Source organism: Balaenoptera physalus (assembly GCF_965194825.1).
Source record: "Balaenoptera physalus genome assembly, chromosome: 3".
Classification (NCBI taxonomy): Eukaryota; Metazoa; Chordata; class Mammalia; order Artiodactyla; family Balaenopteridae; genus Balaenoptera; species Balaenoptera physalus.
Window position 1 is genome coordinate 104,643,324 of NC_138890.1, and position 23,232 is coordinate 104,666,555.

At 39.1% G+C, this 23,232-nt stretch overlaps 1 protein-coding gene and 1 pseudogene across 2 annotated transcripts in view; both read right to left on the reverse strand.

The window, feature by feature from the left end:
- LOC309658994 (ragulator complex protein LAMTOR1 pseudogene) overlaps positions 1–13,664 on the reverse strand; it is a 28,318-nt pseudogene extending 14,654 nt beyond the window's left edge. Inside the window, exon 1 of the transcript in view lies at positions 1–13,664. This exon is cut by the window's left edge and continues 14,654 nt beyond it. The product of the transcript in view is annotated as a ragulator complex protein LAMTOR1 pseudogene (transcript).
- Positions 13,665–13,709: 45 nt separating this feature from the next.
- ADGRV1 (adhesion G protein-coupled receptor V1) overlaps positions 13,710–23,232 on the reverse strand; it is a 560,219-nt gene continuing 550,696 nt past the window's right edge. Inside the window, exon 91 of the mRNA XM_082458333.1 lies at positions 13,710–15,496. Coding sequence (XP_082314459.1) covers positions 15,378–15,496 — 119 coding nt within the window. The 3' untranslated portion in view covers positions 13,710–15,377. The remainder of the gene's footprint in view (positions 15,497–23,232) is intronic.

The following is a 23,232-nucleotide window of genomic DNA, read 5'->3' on the forward strand; positions in this document are numbered from 1 at the left end:
AAAAGAGTTCCATACCATGACCAGTAATTTTATAATAACTTGTCAATTTCCTCTTATCACAGAAGCTGGTTATAGGTGGATCTTTCTGCAACCAAAAGAATCTATCACACTATTCATGATTTTACAGTTTAGGCTTATTAACAATAAGAATGACTTGAACTTTGTCTCTGGCATATTATAATAAGGTCCCAAGAGCAAAGCATCTATTCTCTTGCACTTTAAATGATTTTCTTTTTCCTAAATTGAATAACTTCCCAGAGAAATGGCACAAGTGAAAGAATTTATAAACATCTGCCTAGCTCATGTTATTGGTTATTTGTGTAAAAATTTGTCTTATTACTCACACAAGATTGTTTTTTTACCCTTTGGAAAAGAATAATCTATGATTTCCTGTACGTAAAAGAGCCAGGGAAAATTTTTTATTCTGATCTAAGTTGTTTCTTCACTTTTAATTATAATACCTACTATTGCCCCAATCAGCCAAGAACAATCTGACCTGGTGTAAAGCTTTAGAATAATTTTGATTAAAAAAAAGTTTCAATAGCAACAAGTCAATCTAAATCAGAAGGACTGTTATACTCCCTTAAGTTATTCAAGAGATACAGATAAAGAAGTTAATAAGATAAACCTAAACAAAGTTTGAAAAACTATAACATGCCTTATAAAGACGAGTCAAATTTGACTTATTATAAAGTCAAATAGGAACATTTTAATTTTATTGTATATGATTAATTTGATGGCTACAAGCAAAGACTAGGAAATCCCTCAGTACCTCCCTCTATTTATTTTTCCAGCAATGTTTGTATGATTTTGAATTCCAGAAGAGCTGTGAGGTCTTTTCATCATGGTTTTTTTTTGTTTGTTTGTTTTTTGTTTCCGGGGAAGAAAAATATCTGGTTTAGTAGTGACGTCTGGTGTAAGAGATTGTATTTCAGAATATTTCAACTCATCTTTGGGCCATTGACCTCAGGTCTGAAAATTGCAAGATGTTTCCTCATGTAGCTTGTTCTTTGGAGCACTTCTCTTTCATAACTCTAGTTTCTACCCCCAGGCTTTCTATTCTGGCACTGAGGATTTACCTTTTCATCTCAGGGAATTTTGAAGGATTGTAGACCTGTATCGGAGTATCAAGTAATATTGTGTTAATCTTTTACGAAAACTCTTAAGTTCTTATTTCAGCTTCTCTCTTCTCTAGAATTTTCATCATAGCCATGTTTATGGTTTCTTATTCTTAGTATTAATAGTTTCCTATGGTGGCTGGTGATGATTCTATTGGCTCATTTCTCCATCATTTTTTGTTCTTTACAAACACTGAAAGGATAAACACAAACTGAGGCAAGGATATTAGCTTTGGAAGTGTTTGATTCTTACCTGGAAATTGAAGTACAGTGGTGAGGGTTGGCAGGAGGTAATTTACTGGGATTGTGGGAAGAATAGCTCTGCGTGAGTTAAAATGATAGCGCCAGAGAGGTAAGACAGAGAAGGCAACAGGGTGGCTAGGATGGTAAGAGGAGGGTGTGCATAAAACATGCCCCAGATAAGGGTTGGTCACCTGAGATGGTGTGATTATGGAAAGAACTGAGTGGTATAGGCTCTTGGTGTTTACCTAGATATACTCCTTCATGGTGCACAGTTCAGCATATTTCCTGGCCCCTCTTGTACTCAGTCATGTGACTGAGCTCTGGCCAATGAACTTGTAGTTCTGATCACAACACATCCCGTGAAGATTTCCACTCTCTCTCTCTTTCCCAGGCCACTCTGCTAAAAATGAAGGATTCTGAGGGTCTGAAAGATGATGCTACCACAAGATAGAAGGAGCTGGGTCTCCTGAGTTGTTGTTTGGAGGGGAGGAATATTGAATTTTGCAAAACAAGAAATAAACTTAAGCCACTGAAAGTTGCTATTTGTTTCTTATAATAGCTAACATTAATTATCCTGAGTAACATAGTATCTCTTTGGTTACGATATTGTCTTTGATATTGTCACAGTAAGAGAATAAAAGAAAGAATAAAGAAGCCGAAAAATATTACTCAAGAGAGAGAATATTCAAGGGGAGGGGGGTGGGAGGAAGAGCAGGAGAAAACAGATGGCATTGGGCATGGAGGGTCTCCAGAGACAGAAAACATTTTGTGGATGTACTGATCTAATTTTAGAACGGAGCAGGACACCTCTCAATGAACCTCAATTTGTATAAAAGGAGACTGACTTATTTTCGACAACTATAATTAAAAGAATATCTATTTCATACAACTGTAAATGAAGCACAATCTATTAAGTTTTTTTAAAAATATAAGATAGGAAAACAAATCAAAGAACTATAAAGTTCTTAAATATAAAAAAAGATTTTTTAAAACAATGCTGAGTTATGCTACATGTATTTCAAAATAGGAGAGGCTGGAAGCTCTGAGCTTGCTGAGTAGAGGGTGCTGTGAGGATGGGAACCGTATGAGGAGAAGGTTTGGATTGCATGCAATTAGATATGAAGCATGCTGGGCCTGGGAGTCCAGAGAAAGTGGCAGGAGAGGACCCGTTTTTCCCTTTGCTTTTTAGTACTTAAATACAGTGACTTAAAAGTCAGTTTCTGTGCAACAAAAGAAATATTTAGTGATCAGATTTGGAACAGTTATTTGAAATTTCCAAACATCTGAAGGGTAAAAAATTAGAGCTAGCGTTTTTCTTTGAAATATAGCACAGTTGTTTATTTTTTTCCCTGAAACATGTAAGAAATCCAAACATCTGAAATAATACCCCAAATGTTCACTCTTCGGTGAATAACCACCAAATATATGTCATTATCTTTAAAGTATGCTAACATTGTGGCACCCACTGATTGGGATAAAAGCACTCCTTTGTTCCGTCTATAAACTGCCAGTGACAGACCTTTCCTGTGGGTTGGGGCTTCCCTTTTCTTTTCCCTCTTGCTTTCCACACACAAATTCAAGATTTCCTTAGGCTGAGAGGGAAGTCTAAGAGCTTATGAGTAGAGCTCCCCAAGGCTCTAGCGCCCATGGCTCCAGTGGTCCCAAGGCTCATGGTGGTCACTGTGAGTCAATCACTGTGGTCTCCTAATATCATCTACGAAGCAGATTATAAAAGCAGGTAATTTCCTCCAGGAACAGGGTGTTCAAGATCCTCACCTCAGACTCTAAAAATCTCACCAGCCAGGGGTAGGGGTGGGTGGCGGAGAGAGAAGTAGGTAGAGCACAGAAGATTTTTAAGGCAGTGAAAATACTGTGTATGAATTAATAATGATGGATTACATCATTATATATTTATCCAAACCCAGAGAATTACAACATCAAGAGTGAACTGTAAGGTAAACTTTGGATGTTGGATGATTATGATGTGTCAGCGTAGGTTCCTCGGTCCTAACAAAGTACCATTCTGGGGAGTGATGTTGATAATAGGGGAGACTATGCAAGTATCAGGGCAGGAGGTATATGGGAAATCTCTGTCCCTTCCTCTCAATTTTATTGTAAACCTAAAACTGCTTTTAAAGATTGTCTTTAAAAAGATCTCACTAGCTATAATTGTTTCACTAGAAATTGAGCAAAAAAAAGAGGTGTCTTAAATACCACCTGTGCTAAATTCAGGGCTAAAATAATTTCGAAAAAGCTATATACTTTCTCTGATTTCAAAGATAATACGTGTTCTTTGCAGAAAACTTGAAAAATACACAAAAACCAAAGAAAAAATGGAAAATCTCTGAACACTATTATATGTGTGCATTTGTGTGTCTGTGAAGATGTGTGTAAATATATACTTACATTGTAAATGTAATATATAAATGTATATGTTATATATTTATATACATATAATATGGAAATATATTTTTATATTTATATATTTGCATATATGTAAATATGTAGTATTTTACTGTATATAACTTTGTTAGCTATAAACTTTGGTTTGTATTATAAAAGTCTTATCATTCATATTTTTTAAAATAAATAAATAAATTTATTTATTTATTTTGGCTGTGTTGGGTCTTGGTTGCTGCGCGGCGGGCTTTCTCTAGTTGCGGTGAGGGGGGGCTACTCTTTGTTGCGGTGCGCGGGCTTCTCACTGCAGTGGCTTCTCTTGTTGCAGAGCAAGGGCTCTAAGCACACGGGCTTCAGTAGTTGTGGCACATGGGCTCCATAGTTGTGGCTCGCGGGCTCTAGAACGCAGGGTCAGTAGTTGTGGCGCACGGGCTTAGTTGCTCCGCGGCATGTGGGATCTTCCCGGACCAGGGATCGAACCCGTGTCCCCTGCATTGGCAGGCAGATTCTTAACCACTGTGCCACCAGGGAAGTCCTATTCATTCATATTTTTAAGACACTCTAAAAATATTCTCTCTCAAGTGACTTCACAAGAGCTTTCTTCCTACATTTATTTCACTGTCCATAAAATTTGTACCGTAGAAGGGCACGTATCGTGTATAAATTTCTAATCTTACCCCTGTTACATTTTTCTTTAAAACAAATGATGGTCTCTTCTTTGAAATGAAGCTTTAGAGTTATTAGAGAAAACTGAACTACAGCTCATCAATGTCATCAAAAGGAAGCTTATAAAATCTTTTACTATGTGTACTTCTTCGCATGCTGTGAACATACGTACTGCCAAGGTGGTCATTGTAGAAGCCATATTTTAAAAAGCCTACCTATTTGGGAATGAATTTAATAGTTTGCACCATTGTCTATGATTCTTTTACACTCCCTGAAGGGTCAATTCTTGCCTGAGGGGAATCAGGGTTCTCCCTGTTTTTCTCATAATACAAATGATAAACGATAAACCATTTTAATGGTTTCCTATTTTATTGGAAACCTTGGCACTGTCAAAATCTATTTATAAAGAATGCTCACATAAGTCGCTTGTAAGTATGTGATGACATGCTGAGCTTAATTTTTACTTTGCCTTGAAGCAGGCAGAGTGTGAGCAATTCCCCACTCTGCTTCACATTACACAGTTTAGTCCTAAAACAGTTATCAACTATTGTGTATTCCAAAAGCCATACAGGGCCTTGGTTTCTACAGATTGTACCATATGACAACTGGAATCGAGTTGATGAAATGCATGAAATTTATTATATATCCGATTGGCATTTTTCCACTCTGAAAGTCTAAGTCTTCAGCAACTATGCTTTGGAGAAGGTGTAGATGCAAAGAGAAGTACAAATCACTGAAGTTAAAAGGCTTGCCATCTTTAGAGTTTCTAGTTTGTGGTCTCAGTGTTATTTATTGCGATCTAAGTCCTGCAAAGAATGGCTGTTCTCCAAGGACAGCAAAAGCAGTCAAATAGCTTAAATGCTGGAAAGTGAAGGAATCTTTTAATTCCAAATGGACAACCCTGTATTCTAGAGATAATATTTGAGCAAAATACAAAATCCACTGAACTTTGCCTATAAACTTCTGTTGATTGGATGAGATAGGAGTATATAATCTCAAGTACGGTACCATGAAACCAAGAAAAGTAAGCAGTTGTAAGTGTTTTAATAGAAAATATAAGCTACTCTCTTGTAGAAATGAAGCAGCAGGCTAAATCCAATAGAATTTTAGAAAATTTTGGGCGTTTGCAAAGAGAGCTTTTCAGAGTAATCATTTAGTGAATAATTCTGTTTCTAAACTCACCTTTAAGTAAAATAGGCAGACATTAATCTAGAGTTGTACCATTTTCCAACAGAAATCTTTTGTGTTCCAAATTTGTCAAATATTTTATAGTGCTTTTGTCTTTTACTCCTTGACTTAAATAATTGTATTGCAAAATAAATCCAATTTACCTTGTCTTTAAAGCATGTTCAATTCCTACTTTATTTCTAATAACTGCATCTACTTGTGACCCTTCAAAAAATAAATTTCTCCACCTGATGGGATTCATTCCTTTTATTGTTTGCTCTACTATGAAAATCCAGTATATGTTCTATACATTTTTCTTTAGTTGTAGAGTATACAATTGGTCATATTTATTTGTATAAGTTCCTTTCAAGTCCAGGAAAGTAATTTCCTTATAGGGTTTCCTAGCTATTAACAAGCAGAGTCTACTAGTCTGAATGTCATAAGGGAACTGATCACTGTTTAAATAAAATAAATCATTCTTAAACTTACTATGAATAATTGTTTGGACTTGCTAATTTGTTAACCCCTAACAACTACTTCAGAGAACCTAAAGGGAGGAGGAGGAGGGGGAGGGGAAGGAGAAGGAAGAAAGGAGGGAAGGAGAGGGGAGGGGAAGGGAGAGAGTATCACAAAACCTCCTGAGCTGAGGCGAGAGCAAAAAGGTTCATCCCATCTCGCCTCTTGTCTCTATCTTATATCAAAATAATTCACCCACATACAGAAAAATCTTGCCTGTCTTTGCCAAAAACACAAATTGCATTGAGAACACTTACAGTTAAGTGTCTTTCTGCCTCATTTATGCTGAAAACATATTTAGTTTGTTGGTGAAAATCCTAGAAGGTAGAAAATACCAACTGCTTTTCATTTCCCTAAAGGCAGTAATGGAGTGGGGGTATTTATTAAATGAGTTTCTAAAAATCCAGTGTGGATTACATAACCCATATTTCAACACTCAGTGGGGAGGATATAGGTGGGAACTGTGAAAGGAAAAAAATATTACCTGGTATTTCCAGCTACAAAGTGGAAGTGATGTGAGGTGAGAAGAACACGCTGACCGTTTTGGTCCTTTACTTGTTCCGACCACGATCAGCACACAAAAGTGGGCCTTTCTGGCTCTCAAATATCCCCAAGCACCTGAGGCACAAATGCAGGTGCCTGCATCAGGGCAGCTGAGGTTGGGAGGGGAGAGATTCTCGTTCTGGGCTGCAGATCTCCAACCTCAATCTGTTCTCTGGGGACAGAAGACCTTCCTTGCTGTGAAGAAGTTAGTGTGACTGAATTCTGTAACAGTGCCTCTAATGCAGTGGCTAATCCAATCTAAGGGTCAACATCTCTGTATTAAGGAGTAACTGCAACATTTTAGAGCTGTTATCAGCCTTAAACAAACTCTGACGATAAGATAAAAACACAAAGAGAAACATTTTCTATTGCTCCGCTCTCCCTGTCTGGCTGTCTAGCCTCTAATGCATGCTTTTGTACCTGAGCCTACAGCTCATCTCCAGCAGCTGAATCATGATCAGGTGGTGACTTAGGCTCTCAGGAGGACTGGCTGAACATCACACATCTCCATTTTTTGTCTTTTTTCTCTTTTCCTTTTGATGAGCAAGCAGGTGCACTTCATCTTAATATAAGCTAAACTTTTATCAGAATCCTTATTTTTTTTTTGCTTTTTTTAAAAATTGAAGTCTAGTTGATTTCCAATGCTGTGCCAATCTCTGCTGTACAGCAAAGTGACTCAGTTATACACGTACATTCTTTTTTCATATTCTTTTCCATTGACTATAGTTCCCTTGCTATACATTAGGACCTTGTTGTTTATCCATCAGAATCCTTATTTATGTTCATTGCAGCACTATTTACAATAGCCAGGTCATGGAAGCAACCTAAATGCCCATCAACAGACGAATGGATAAAGAAGTGGTGGTACATATATACAATGGAATATTACTCAGCCATAAAAAGGAATGAAATTGGGTCATTTGTTGAGACGTGGATGGATCTAGAGACCGTCATACAGAGTGAAGTAAGTCAGAAAGAGAAAAACAAATATCGTATATTAACGCATGTATGTGGAACCTAGAAAAATGGTACAGATGAACCGGTTTGCAGGGCAGAAGTTGAGACACAGATGTAGAGAACAAACGTATGGACACCAAGGGGGGAAAACTGCGGTGGGGTGGGGATGGTGGTGTGCTGAATTGGGCAATTGGGATTGACATGTATACACTGATGTGTATAAAATTGATGACCGATTTTAAAAAAAAAAAAAAGAAAGAATCCTTATTTCTAATCAAACTTTCTCACATGGAGTGAAAAATGTGATATACTTTATTTAAATACATGATTCTAATATAAATTTTCAGAAATTGTTTCTCATATAAAATAAGTGTGCCAGTATGAGGAAAAGGGGAAACGGTAAATAGGAAGACAAAGGGTAAAGATCCAAAACCTTCTTTACTATGTGAGCAGTCTTAAAAGCTAAGACAAAAAGGGAGATTTTGTAGAATTAAACAAATGTTTTTTCTCTCTTTCAAAATATTTTATACAGTTCTCATTTATAGAGTTTTAAAATACTTGGACCAAAGATAAATTCAAATAAAATCTGTTCATCTTTCTGTTCATCCTTACAATCTGGCAATTCTGTTATATAGTCTATAGCATCTACACAGGCAAATTGTGATTTTTGAGCAATTTATCAACTATTTTTGGCTGACTTTAAAATGTTTATTTAAAAAATTAGTTGCTTTCTTCAAACATATTTTTGTCCTCTGCCAGAAAGAAAGTCTACTTTCCACAGATCAGTCTTTATCTTGGATAATGACAAGAAACAATGACTTTTGACTCATAATCTTTTGGGTTGTCTTGAGAAATCATGAAGTGGTTGAATATGGGAAGGTCTTGACTCTTATCCATAGTAAGTTCCTAACAGCATGGGGTAGAGGCATTGCTCAGTTATGAAGATGATAGTGTGTTCTTCTGAACCTTGGACACTAACAATTAATCTGGTAGACATTGACTTCTTAGCTTCAGAGTACAATTAGTCTTATTCCCTTGGCTCACTAAGATTAGAAATTATATGTTATCTAGGTTTGAGTGTTACAATGCAGACCGTTATTTCAAATATATTTAGTACGGGCATAATGAATCAACCATGAAATGACACATATATACTTCTTTGACTTCCTACTGTGGAACCAATTAAGTATGAGAAAGATTGTAGATTATAACCCTTTGGTTACAAAATATTCATGCATATGTAATTTCCCACACAAAGCCCTTATGACTAACAGGTCATGGAATAACAATGAGATATGATGAGTAAACATCACCTCTTGTTGTCTATGTACTTTTGGTTTGGCCTCCTCCTTGCCTAGTAAGCCTTAAAAAAATTATCCTAGTTTGAAACTTGTTATATAGACTACTGCCAAAATGAAAATGACAAGTTTTTCATAGTCTTCAGTGGTTTTTCAAGACTCCTTGGATGACTAGGAAGCAGAATGAATTACATATATATAATTCAACAAATTATAGCTTTGGAAATGAAAGCTGTTGGTAACGTGAAGATGATATGGCATCTGATTTGTGCAATAACTGACATTCATTCAGATTCTTAAAGGCAAAACATCTGTAAATAAAACTATAAAAGATCAAGAAAAATTATGTTCTAATTAGCTATCCAAATAGGATAATTATTTTTCAGTTGAACGAGTATTTATTGGTCATCAATTTTGTTCCAGGCACTGTGCTAGGTGATCAGGATACCAAAACGAGTAAGACGTAGTTCCTGCTCTTCAGGAGCTTACAGTCAAATGTGGGTTTCTCTTTTGGGGTTCTGCAGATGTCATTAGGGGTTCTGTGAGAGGTTAACTAGGAGTTCCAGAAGAGACTGGAAAACATTTAAAAAATTGTTTGAACTTCCTTCTCCATGCAATGCTAGCACTTGCAGTGAAGAATAGTGATCAAGCAGTCCTGTTAACAATTTAAAAAATTGTTTATTTTATCGTGGTAAGAACACTGAACATGAGGTCTACCCTTCTTACAAAACTTTAAATGTACAATACAGTGTTGTTGCCTATAGGCACAATATTGAAGAACAGCTCTCTAGAGCTTATTCATCTTGCCTAACTGAAGCTTTATGTCTGTTGACTAGTAACTCCCCATTTCTCCCTGCCCTCAGCCCCAGGCAACAACCATTCCACACTTTGATTCTATGAATTTGACTATTTTAGGTACCTTATAAGTGGAATCATGCAGTATTTGTTTTTCTGTCACTGTCTTGTTTCACCCATCAAGAAAGTGTAAAGGCAACCAGTGGAATGGGAGAAAATATTTACAAACCACATATCTGATAAGAAATTAATCTTTAAAATATAAGGAACTTCTACAACTCAATAGCCAAAAAACTAATAACCTAATTTAAAAATGGGCTAAGGATGTAAAAAGATGTTTCTTCAAAGAAGATATACAAATGGCCAACAGGTATATGCAAAAAGGCTCAATGTCACTAGACATAAGGAAAATGCAAATCAAGAGCACAATGAAAAATTACCTCACACCTGTCAGGGTGGCTAATACCAAAAAAACAAAAAACAAGTATTGGTGAGGATGTGGAATGCACTGTTAATGGGAATGCAAAATAGCACAGCTGCTGTGGAAAACAGTATGGAAGTTCCTCAAAAAAATGAAAAATGATCCAACAATCTCACTTCTGGGTATTTATGAAAAAGGACTGAAATCAGTATCTTGAAGATACTGCACTCCCATCTTCATTGCAGCATTATCCACAATAGCCAAGACATGGAAACAACCCAAATGTCCAACAGATGAACAGATAAAGAACATGCGGTGAACACATACAATGAAATACCATTCAGCCTTAAAAGAAGAAGGAAATTCTGCAATGATTTTGATGAATGTACAGACTAAGGATATATACTGTGGAGCAGGATGACGGACAGTGTCACATACTTCATGAATCAGCTTTTCAAAATATCTTTTTATCGTGTATTGTAAACCGTAATGGAAATTATCATCTTGATTTTCCTTGCTTGTCTTGCTTTGAATTCCCAGATTTCTTTTATTCTTTTTTCAATCTTTCTTTTCCTCCTTTCCCTCCCTCCCTTCCTTCTTTTCTTTCTGTTTCTCTCTCTCACGAGCATACACCCTTACCTTTGAAATAAACATAATCAAATAAGTGATGTTGAAATGATTTGCATTGTCTCTTCCCTTCATTCTTGTTACAAAACAAATGGTATTAATACATTCTTAAATTTTTAAAAAATATCAAGTTTGTGATTTTGCTCATAGACTCCTAAAGGCTAATCACAGGGAAAAGCATAGTTTACCCTGCTTAAGTTGGAATCCTTTTATCTGTTAGAAAACAGTGAGTACTTATCTTTTCTCACAGGACTAACATACCATTTCATGCCCTGCGAATGCTAACAATTTCCTTGAGCTGAGTCTTTCTAGGGACTTCAGCGCTAACCTTGGTGCTCACAGCACTGCCTAAGCTATTGGGCCCCATTGCTGAGTCCCTGGCAGGGGCAGGCTGGGAACTGAACTGAAGCATCCCATAGTGCTCCCAAGGACCATGGCAACAGTGTTTGATAACTGCATCCCATTGTCATAGATGATGGGAAACAAAGTTATTCTCCATTTGCTTCTTTTCCTGAAACCATGTAAGTTACTTAAGTAAAAGATGTTTACTAACCATAATTGTTAAACTCGTTTTATCTCCAGTGTAGTAATTTTTAATTAAGAGGGTTGCCAAACTTGTCAGGGTGATTTGAATAGTTACAGACCACAATAGAAGTAAAGTTTCTTCCCCCTCAGGGCTATTATTTCTTAAAAATACTGTGCATGTATTCATTGTATGTGCTAGCTAGAAAGCATCTGGGGCTTTCTAAATTTTTGCAAAGGTGAGTTTGGTTTTCTATTATGATGTTAAAATTATTTTGATGAGTGAAAAGTTTAGGTAGGTGAGATGTATTGAATAACAACATCAATGTACCAACTAAATCTTACCAATAAGAATATCAATCACCTGTATTTCACTAGTTAGTCAATTAGACTAAAAGAGATTCAAGATAATGGAAGAGTTCCGAGCCTCAGTCACTTGGTCCATTCTTTAAATATGTTACTTATAGGCAATGTGGTCCTTTGACTTACATCCTGCTAGAGCAGTACTGGGGAACTGGGTCCATGCCATTAACAATTAAAAACCACATGAAATACAGGATTTCCCATGTTGCTTTCTCTGTTCCTATCAAGGTCAGGCTGTCTAGAGGAGATCCACTCTGCCACCCAGCTGCTTTGAAAACTCAACATTACCTACCGATCTGATTGAGACCTACCCTCAAACAGATCTACCCAGAGTACTTAAGGCTAAACTCAAGGCGGATAAACACAAGGCTAAGTTGTTTGGGAGCTATATTCCTGAATGGCATTTTCTTTTTCCAGCCATAACCCCACTGCGTATTTAAACTTCTCTGGTCAGATTTAGGAACCATGGAAAGTATTAATTAAACCCTAAAACACCTCAAGAGATTGAAAGCCAACACAAAGATACAGTTCCAGAGTGAAATTCATTCTGTGTTTTGCTTAGTAAGATTTTCATTTGCCTGGGCTCCCGGCTTGGTTGGAATTCTGTGGGCTCTACTTCTGCTCCGTACCTCAACTGCATACCTGTCTGCACTTGCATCCAAATTAGGAAAATCCTTTTTTCTGGCCTTAACATTCTAAAAGAAAAAAAAAAGTTGAGAAAAAAACTAAAGCAACAAGAAAAACAAATTTTAAATAATTACAAAAATGCAGACGCAGAGACATTTCCCAAAGAAATGTTAGGTGTCTACTGACAGAGGGAAGGAAATGTCAAGGAGATGGGATGAATACACAGTTTCTGTCTGAGGGTGATAAAAATGTTTTGGAAATAGAGGTAATGATTATACAACATTGTGAGTATAATTAATATCACTGAATTTAAAAACTACATTTAAAGATGGCTAAAATGGCAAATTTGGTGTTACACATATTTTAGAGCAATTAAAAAAACCCCAATATGAGAACCTACTGTATAGCACAGGGAACTCTACTTAATGCTCTGTGGTGACCTAAATGGGAAGGAAATTTTAAAAAAGAGGGGATCTATGTATACGTATAACTCATTCACTTTGCTGTACAGCAGAAACTAACACAACATTGTAAAGCAACTATACTCCAATACAAATTAATTGTAAAAACCCCCAATAATGAAATATAATCAAATACTACTGAATTGCACATTTTAAATGGATGAGTTGTATTGAATGTGAATTCTATCTTAATAAAGCTATTTTTAAAATGTCATGGAGAAAGGGAGTATAAAACCTCCTGAAAAAGAAAGATCACAAAGTGTTATAGTTCTAGTCTTCGAGTTTTCATTTTTAAGACTTTGATTTGATCTGCTTCCTCCTACCTGGTACTATCCTTCCCTGGCTGATGTCCCATCTCACTCTACATCGAGAGGAAACCGGATAGCAAAATATTGCTGCTGTTGGAATATGAAGCTTATTTGTTTTAGCACTGTGGCTTCTAGAAATCTTGCCCTTTCCTTCTAATGTTTAAAGAATCATGCTGCTCAGTGGCAGGAGTTTCTTTTGATTCTTTATCAAGATGGCGTTTTGGATAACAATAGAAATTCAGTAAGCTGAAGTAAGAAAGGTGTCTGTGATTGGTCATGTTTTTGGCCAGATTTTCCCAAATTCTGACAACACGTAGAAATGAAAATAGCTATTGACAATTGTCTTTGTTAGAGAATTCATTATGGTATGGTTATAATCCATTTAGGAACTTTAAAAATGCTGATAATAACTTTACCTTAAGTGACAAATAGGAATCGAGTTATCTGCAAAACAAATGTTATAGTAATTATGACTCATGGATTCCACACCATGAAATCTCACATTTCTGTAATCATTATCTAAGCCTCAAATTCATTAAAACCTATTAATAATTTTAAAATGCTTATTACCAATTTCAAAATTTTCATGTTAAATTTTTATTTTATAACCAATTCCATCAATTGCTTTTTTTTTTTTTGCACACAGCAGGGTCAAGTCAACGTTTACTTACTTACTTATTTATTTATTTATTTATTTATTTATGGCTGTGTTGGGTCTTCGTTTCTGTGCGAGGGCTTTCTCTAGTTGCGGCAAGCAGGGGCCACTCTTCATCTTCATCGCGGTGAGCGGGCCTCTCACTATCGCGGCCTCTCTTGTTGCGGAGCACAGGCTCCAGACGCACAGGCTCAGTAGTTGTGGCTCACGGGCCTAGTTGCTCCGCGGCATGTGGGATCTTCCCAGACCGGGGCTCGAACCCATGTCCCCTGCATTGGCAGGCGGATTCTCAACCACTGCGCCACCAGGGAAGCCCCATCAATTGCTTCTTATTTTGGAAGAGACTACAGTACAATGCTGTAGGTTGAGAGAGACACTAACTTATTTGTCATGTAACGTAAATTCAATCTTATTAGCACCATTTCTAAACTTCCTAAAAAGGATTATAACTCTGCCAATGATGCTGCCTTTGTCTTTTAGGCTGTTTGATTTTGTTGTGCAGCTTTTGTTTCCTACCTAAAAAGTCACTGATCAAAACTCAATATACGAGGAGATGGAAGTAGGGGAGGACCAATAGGAAGAAGAAAGGAGAGTCATTTTATAATTCATCAAGATCAGTAATGCCACCTCAGGTTTTATAAAAAATAAAGCCATGCTTCACAGTGATGACAGAACACTTGGGTGTTTTAATTATGGTTTTAAGTGAAATGATTAACAGAACAAAATTTTCCCTTAGGCAGATTTTTTTTCAATTTTAAAATTTTTTCTTGAAATGACTACTGATTTTTCCCCAAATACTTAAGAGTTCAAAAATAAAAGGTCAAAAAGGCTTTCTTAGAACAAACTTGTTCTGTTCTTAATGATTCCTCTGGAACCATAGTCAATGAAATCATCTTGAACATAATAGGGTTTGTTCTAGGACATACTTGCTGATTTCTCATTCCAAGACAAAGACTGAAAAATCCAAACCAAGAAATATTTCTCCCAAACAAACTCTGCACTGTTTGGATGATCCTCTTCTTAGCTGTACTAAAATGCTTGATGGAGTTATTTTTAACTGGGAACAGAACATTCATTCTGGAAAATGTTCAGATCCCTAATTTTATAATGAGCAGAAATACATGCTTTTGATCAAAGACTATGTAAACTACAGTACTCTGTCGACACTCAGGTGCAAAATCAACAGACAATACATTTTATGGTTTTTAGGAATGAAGGTGAAGTCTTAAATCTGGGTCACCTGTATCAATGTGGGAAGAAACGGGGTGCTGGACATCATCTTGATAGAGTTTGTTTCTTTGCTCAGGCACAATATTTCCTCATAAATAATGAGCCTGGGTCATGCCAAATGGATTCTATGGTTTTTATTGATTGTTATTACCTTTATTAAACAATGTTAGCCATGTAGCATCATTAAAAAACAACTAATACTCTTGAAATATGTACATTCTATTAACTGATATGTCAATCCTATTAACTGATACAAATCGATCCAGTCTTTCATTATAGCAGTTAATTTTCAGGTTGCACAAAGATAAGTAATTTATATTCCAAACACAACAATCACCTCTGGGTTAGTCATCCAGTACAATTCACAGAGTCCTATCATATGGCTGCATGTACTTAGAAAGTTTTAGCACAGAGCCAATACAAACAGGGAAGTACCCTCATTCTAATGGTTACTGAGGTGCTAGAGGTGGGTGTCGGCGATGGGGATCCTTCTGAGTTCTACGATCTGGGAGTCAGTCAAGGTGCCTCCCTCCTGGCTGCCTTGACCAGATTCATTATCACTGACACTGAGACCAGCACCTGAAATAGAAAAAGAATAAACACAAAACTCCCAACTATTAGTCCAGCAAATTAATGGTCAAGTTACAGTAAGTCAACACACGTTTATTTCTATTATATTAGTAAAAAGTGAGCTATACCTTTAGAATAAATATTATTAATACCTAGCAATTATAAAACTGTATTTTAAATTCCTTTTGGTAGTTTTTATAAGTACAAATTAATTTCTAAAGACACGAATTTGGCTTCTCAATCTTTTTTTCTGTTTCTACATGGTTGACAGGTATAACTTACTCCAAAGAACAGCATTTCTTAATTGGGGGCTTACTAAAATAAAAAAGATCAGGCAGGTTATTAGAATTTTTCAGCAGGGGGTAGGATTTGCTGTTAGAAAACGTATAACCTCCAACCCTACATGTACCGAACCTAGTAGGTCCTTCAGCTGAGACTCAGTTTGGCAGGGATCCGAGAAGACAATTGTGCATTGACAACACCTGGTATCATATCAGTGCCCAGAAGACACTGGCTCTCAATGACTCAGATCTGCTCCCAAGATAAAAATAATTATGTAACACAGCGCCAAAACAGATCCACACAAGAATCCCACAAAGCTAGCTGTTAACTGGAGATAGCGCCTGGAATCTCTGTTTTGAGGACGCTCCACTGTTTACTACTTTTTTCACAACTCAGAATAATTCGGAAAACTTGACACTATGTTAGACTAACACCTTGTTGCTTTCTTCTGTAATGTGCAGAGGAACACATAAACACACACACACACTCTCTCTCTCATGCACACACACACACACACACACACACACACACACACACACAGACTAGGGATGTGGTCACAGGGTGTGCTGTTGGCTGAATCACCAGAGATTACAGTTCCCAGCCCCACCCCCTCTGCTGGGCACAAGACTGCAAACAAGAAGGGAAGTGAAAAACCAGTTGCCTGGGCAGCTGAGACTTCCCTATCTGTCTGAGATGTAGGAAAGGCAATTCTGCAGTTCGTAACTATGGGAAGACAGTGGATTAGCTTTTTCTTAACCTATTTGGAGATGGAAGCAGGAGCCCACTAATGACCTCTTTCTAGCCAAACCCTCCCTCTTTTGGGTCTCTGTCCTTGCCTGTTAAAGGCTGCTGTTGAAACCCCACTTCCTGGCTTTGTTTCTCTGACAATGCACTGGCCCATCTCATCCACTCATCCACTGACCTGTTGACTCTTTCTTTCTTTCCTTTTTTAAATAAATTTATTTATTTATTTTTGGTTGCGTTGGGTCTTCGTTGCTGCGCACAGGCTTCCTCTAGTTGCGGTGAGCGGGGGCTACTCTTCCTTGCGGTGCTCGGGCTTCGCGTTGCAGTGGCTTCTCTTGTTGTGGAGCACGGGCTCTAGGCGTGTGGGCTTCAGTAGTTGTCGCACGTGGGCTCAGTAGTTGTGGCTTGCGGGCTCTAGAGCACAGGCTCAGTAGTTGTGGCGCACGGGTTTCGCTGCTCGGCGGCATGTGGGATCTTCGCGGACCAGGGCTCGAACCTGTGTCCCCTACATTGGCAGATGGATTCTTAACCACTGCGCCACCAGGGAAGTCCCCTGTTGACCCTTTCCAAAGCTATTCTGCTTTCTTTTGTATCTCCTCCTGCTGTCTGACCTCTGGAGGGCTTGTCTTCAGCCCAGCTTCAAGGCACGATCCACCTGATTCTTGCCTGCTCTCTAGCCTAACGTCTCACTAGAGCTGCTGGCCACTCCCTTTCCCCACCGTGTTATTATTCAAGCATTTCTGCCTAGGATGCTCTTTCTCTGCCCCCTCAACGCTTTAGCTTGGCTGCTTCCACTCTTCCTATAAATATCAACTCAGGTAGTATCCCCTCTGCTACCCATGGAAACATGATGATTCTCTTTTAAAATTTCAGATTCACCCATTGGATTATGTCTCTTAGCTAATAGGACAGTGCCTGGCACACTGTGAGTGTTCAGTAAATGTTTGCTCAACGTATTAATAAATTATGCTCTGCATCCTAGTTCTTGAAAATTCCTCTTCCATTTGTATTGCCTGTTCTGTTCCTCTGATCCATTCTGCATTCCACTGCCTTCTCAAGAACAACCATTAGTTCCTCTTGTCAACTGCGTCAGCCTGGAACCCTCTGCCTTGCCTTTCAAGATACTCCTAACCCGGCTGGACCTCACCAGATAGACATATTCCAACTTTTGCCCATTGGAGAGCTTTCTCAAAGTGATGTCTCTTGACTGGTCCTGCAGTGCCATGTAAATCCAGCCTGAGGGTCTTCCTACCTATCCGTCAAGCCCCATTTCCACACCCTTTCACAAATACTTCTTTTACTATTCCTTCAAGCAGGGAGCTGGAGGATGCAATATTTGAAAAGAAAAGTCCTAGTTTATACCTGAAAAAATTATTAATCACACCCCTTTTACTCTCTTGAATTGTCCTGGTATGGATGATAAATTGTAGGGTACCTCTATATATAATGTACATGTAAGTCATGAAGCAAAACGTGACAAACACCCACGAACTCTTTCCTCAAGTTAAGAACTAGCATATTACTAATGACAATGTATCTTCAAAAATTTAGTTAGTTGCCATGATTTAAAAATGAATACATTTAACATAAAAAATCAGATTTGGGGTTACTCTTTAAAAAGTAGAAGACAAGGCAACACTGGGCCTGTATTTCTGGATTGTATAAAACAACAACAACCAAAACACGGATCAGGTACTACCTTCTGATATGCCGCTGTTTGTTTGTTTGTTTGTTTTTAAACAATTCTCCACTTCTTTGTTTGTTTGTTTATTTATTTATGGCTGTGTTGGGTCTTCGTTTCTGCGTGAGGGCTTTCTCTAGTTGCGGCAAGCGGGGGCCACTCTTCATCGCGGTGTGCGGGCCTCTCACTATCGCGGCCTCTCTTGTGGCGGAGCACAGGCTCCAGATGTGCAGGCTCAATAATTTTGGCTCACGGGCCCAGCTGCTCTGCGGCATGTGGGATCTTCCCAGATCAGGGCTCGAACCCGTGTCCCCTGCATTGACAGGCAGATTCTCAACCACTGCGCCACCAGGGAAGCCCTATGCCGCTGTTTTTATCAGCCCTCTTGAATCAGTTATGGTGTTTGACTGGCCCGACATGTGAGTAACATTTGAGTTTGCCACACTGCCTTTGAAGGACAAAGGGCCCATGTTTCTCTGCCAGGGAAGCAGAGGAACTGTCCGACTTAGAAGAACCACCAAGTGGATCAGTGACACATTGCCATTTTATAAAGAGAAGGTGACTGAGGCCCTGAGGCCTATTGCAGCTTGATCTCGGTGAGTAACAGAGTTGCCCAATATGGGGTCAACTACAGAGAAACAGAGAGGACCCCAGCATTAGCACCAGGGAAGAGTGGGGCTTAATGAACAAACGAGCACCAACTCCCTCTGATTTCAAGGTTGGCCTGCTCTAAATGCCACTAGGAATGCATAAGCGTCTGCCCAGCATGGGGACAAAGCACACTAGAAGTTCTGAACTAAGAGCCTGCTGAGCAGACTGTGAGGGACGAAGCACACTGGGCTAGAAGGTTCAACGTGGGGTGCAGCTTTACAAGCGGCTGGGTGTCACCAGCTTGTTCAGTAGCCCAGAGCCCTGGAAGATGTTAGCAAGTTCTAGATACAGCCTCCCCTGAGTCACCACATCTGTACGATCCACCTCATCCTCCTTTTCAATTTCCTCCCAGTTGACATAAATGCACAATACCCAAATCCTAATCCCTTGCTGACACTCAGAAAGGACACATTCTACATACAAGTACAACACGGCAGAACTGGGAACACAGCCCAGGTTTCTTGTCTCTTTGTAATTCATTCAATGGTCTAGGAAGGTATTTGGCAGTAAGTATCCTGATTTTCTGAAAGGTATTTTCATGCTTAAATTTTAAGCCAAAAATTCACGAAAAAGCCAGCAACTGCGATAACACTTAACTCTCCCCCTTGGTAGACTGAATGGGCAATGTCAAAGGAACTACAAGTAATAATTTACATTCATCTAGCGTCTCTCCTTTCCTCAACATTTCAACATGCTTTAGTTAGGAAAGCATGATTATTAGTCCTGTTTTACAGACATAGGGACTGAATGGGGATCAGAGGTGTTCACTGAGTTGCCCACGTCACACAGCAGGGAAGTCACAGAATGAAGATATCCAACTGGACTTCTTTTCTTTTTTAATTTTTTTTTTTTTAAACTTTATTTGTTTGGCTGCGTCGGGTCCTAGTTGAGGCATGCGGAGTCTTCGCTGAGGCGTGCGGGGTCTTTCGTTGTGGAGCGGGCTCTTCCTTATGGTGTGTGGGCTTCTCTGTAGTTGTGGCGTGCAGGTTTTCTCTCTGTAGTTGTGGCGTGCGGGTTTTCTCTCTGTAGTTGTGGCGTGGGCTCCAGGGCACGTGGGCTCTGTAGTCTGTGGCACGTGGGCTCTAGTTGAGGCACGAGCTCAGTAGTTGTGGCATGTGGGCTTAATTGCCCCGCGGCATGTAGGATCTTAGTTCCCTGACCAGGGATCGAACCCGTGTCCCCTGCATTGGAAGGCAGATCTTTACCACTGGACCACCAGCGAAGTCCCCCAACTGGACTTCTGACCCCAGACGTAGGGTGTTGTCTTTTACATCCTACAGCCTCTTATGGGGGCAGCTCTATTCGTGTGACTTCTTTGTCCCACAGGTTTCACGTGTTCATATTTGTCTATAGAATAAATTTCAAACTCCTTGGCACACATTCAAGCATGAACCCCCTCACTCAATAGTTATGGTACAGTGAACACCCAGGTGTTACAGAACACATTATGAATATTTAAAAGTGTTTTTAAACATAACAACAAATCGAACCCAACAAATAATTTATATCACATACTGAATTTAAATTCTACCAGACACTGTGGTAGATTCTTCACATAGACAATCTCCAAACTTCATGAAAACTTACAATAAGAACACTTATTTGATGGGTTTCCCTGGTGGCACAGTGGTTAGGAATCCACCTGCCAATGCAGGGGACACGGGTTCGAGCCCTGGTCCGGGAAGATCCCACATGCCACGGAGCAACTAAGCCCGTGCACCACAACTACTGAGCCCGCATGACACAACTACTGAAGCCCGCGCGCCTCGAGCCTGTGCTCCACAACAAGAGAAGTCACTGCAATGAGAAGCCCACGCACCGCAAGGAATAGTAGCCCCTGCTGGCCGCAACTAGAGAAAGCCCGCATGCAGCAACGAAGACCCAATGCAGCCAAAAATAAATAAATTAAAAAAATAAATTTTTTTAAAAAAGAACATTTATTTGATAAATGAGGAAACTGAAAGGTTGAGTTCCTTACTGAAAGTCACACAGATAGTAGACTGCAGAGCTAGGATTCCAACACAGAGCTCTCTGAACCCTCTCTGAGCCCACTCTTATTTTCTATGGCCTTTTAAAATGCGGCAGTGAAACAAAGGTCATACTCCTTCATCTTCTCCTGAGGAAAAAAAAATCTAAATCTTTCCAAATTTGGGCTTCCCTGGTGGCGCAGTGGTTAGGAATCCGTCTGCCAACGCAGGGGACATGGGTTCGAGCCCTGGTCCGGGAGGATCCCGCGTGCCGCAGAGCAACTACGCCCGTGCACCACAACTACTGAGCCTGAGCTCTAGAGCCCACGAGCCACAACTACTGAGCTTGCGCTCTAGAGCCCGTGCTCCACAACAAGAGAAGCCACTGCAAGGAGAAGCCCGCTCACCGCAACGAAGAGTAGCCCCCGCTCGCCGCAACTAGAGAAAGCCCGCACGCAGCAACAAAGACCCGACGCAGCCAAAAATAAATAAATAAATAAATAAATAAATAAATAAATAAATTTATTAAAAAAAAAAATTTCCAAATTTTACTTTTCCACCTTGATGACCACCTAACTTTGTTTAGTACATTGGGCTGCAGAAGTTCTTGAAGTTAAATAAGTCATTGTAGTTTTATGTGATGTCTCTGAAAGAGAAATTTATGAGTCCTTTGAGGAGTTCATGAATTTGGACCTTGATTCTGAATGTTTTCATTGGTGTTCAAGGACTTATTTATTTTCTTCTGGCTGAAAAAGAAATCATTTAAAGGTTTCCAGTAGGGGACTTACCTGATGGCGCAGTGGTTAAGAATCTGCCTGTCAATGAAGGGGACACGGGTTCGATCCCTGGTCTGGGAAGATCCCACGTGCCGTGGAGCAACTAAGCCCGTGGGCCACAACTACTGAGCCTGCGCTCTAGAGCCCATGAGCTACAACTTCTGAGCCCACGTGCCACAACAAGAGAAGCCACTGCAGTGAGAAGCCTGCGCACCGCAACGAAGAATAGTCCCCGCTCGCCACAACTACAGAAAGCCCGTGCACAGCAACGAAGACCCAACGCAGCCAAAAATTAAAAAAACAAAACAAAAAAACAAACAAAAAGTTTCCAGTAGGGAAACGTTTACCATGACATTAGTGTCATTGGTCTGAGGTAAAATCAGGAAGTTAAGGGACTAAGGATGATGGAGAATCAGATTAGTCCCTCTGGGAGAAGCCCCTGTGGAAAAACACCCTGTTTCTAAGCCCAACAGGCTCCCAGTTTGACATTTTCTAGAATCTTGTCAGCTTTGGATCAACATAAAAATGCCAGTACTCAAAACACTTCTTGTTAGGGATGTAAACAGAGTACATGCCCCTCCATCCTGCACTCACACTCTGTGTGGGCTGAATCTGTTCTAGTTAGCTCACTACCTTCTCCTCTTCCCTAAAAGGACGCTGTCCCAGGGTGCCCAGGGTGACTGTTCTCATTCTCCCAAAGTCCTGGTTGGGGACACTGATGATACATTGGAGAGTTCTATTAAAATAACTAATAATAACCATGGCATCACTAGTCTAGAACTGAGTGTCTCATTTGCCTGTGGAGAGGCTGATGCATTTCAAGAACAACTAATTGAAAGATATGATGTCCTCTTTTTAGAGTGAAATGTGAATTTCTCATAGAAAGACAATTTATTTTAAAAATGAAAAAGGTCAATAGTGTTTTCCTTTGTGTCCTTTTTTTTTTTTTTCCTTTAAGGAATTCAATATGGTTAAAATTCAAATGGAAAAACAAGTCCGTGACTGGTTTTGGGGCAAGGGCTTCTATTTTATACCAATTAAATGAATTTCAAACATAAAATATATTACCTTAGGATAAAATTCTGTGTCGGGAGTAGAATAGTAATACAAGTTCAAAGAGAAAAGAGAATAGTGTAAAATCCCCAAATGTAAAAGAAAAGCTTTCTTGTATATATTTAAAATAAAATGAATAGCAGTGGGTATCAAATTGCTCTGGTACTTAGGCCCTTAAACCCTAAAATTTATAATACAATAGAAATGACATTGTTTGATTCTATTTAAACTTATGAAACCCTTTGGATGTTTATTTAGATATATGCAAAGGGTAACATAACTTTTCAAAGTTGTTTAGGGGTTCAAATGAAAAAGACTTGGAAGTCCCACTGTTCTCAGTAGTTGACTTGGAGTGGCCCGCAGTTAAGGTGGACCCGAGATAGGTCAAGGTTTGCAAACTCAAACATCACAGGTGCCAGGGAGGCTCACATAAATCAGTGACACAGGTCTGGTGGGCACTGGACAAACTGAAGAGCTCATGTCCTGTCTAAAGGGGCAGCCATTACTCAGCTCCAATCAAGCAGTGTTGTGTTAGATTTTAAGCACTCTATTCGTAGATTTTTTTTTTTAAAGAAATTCTGGATTTTTATG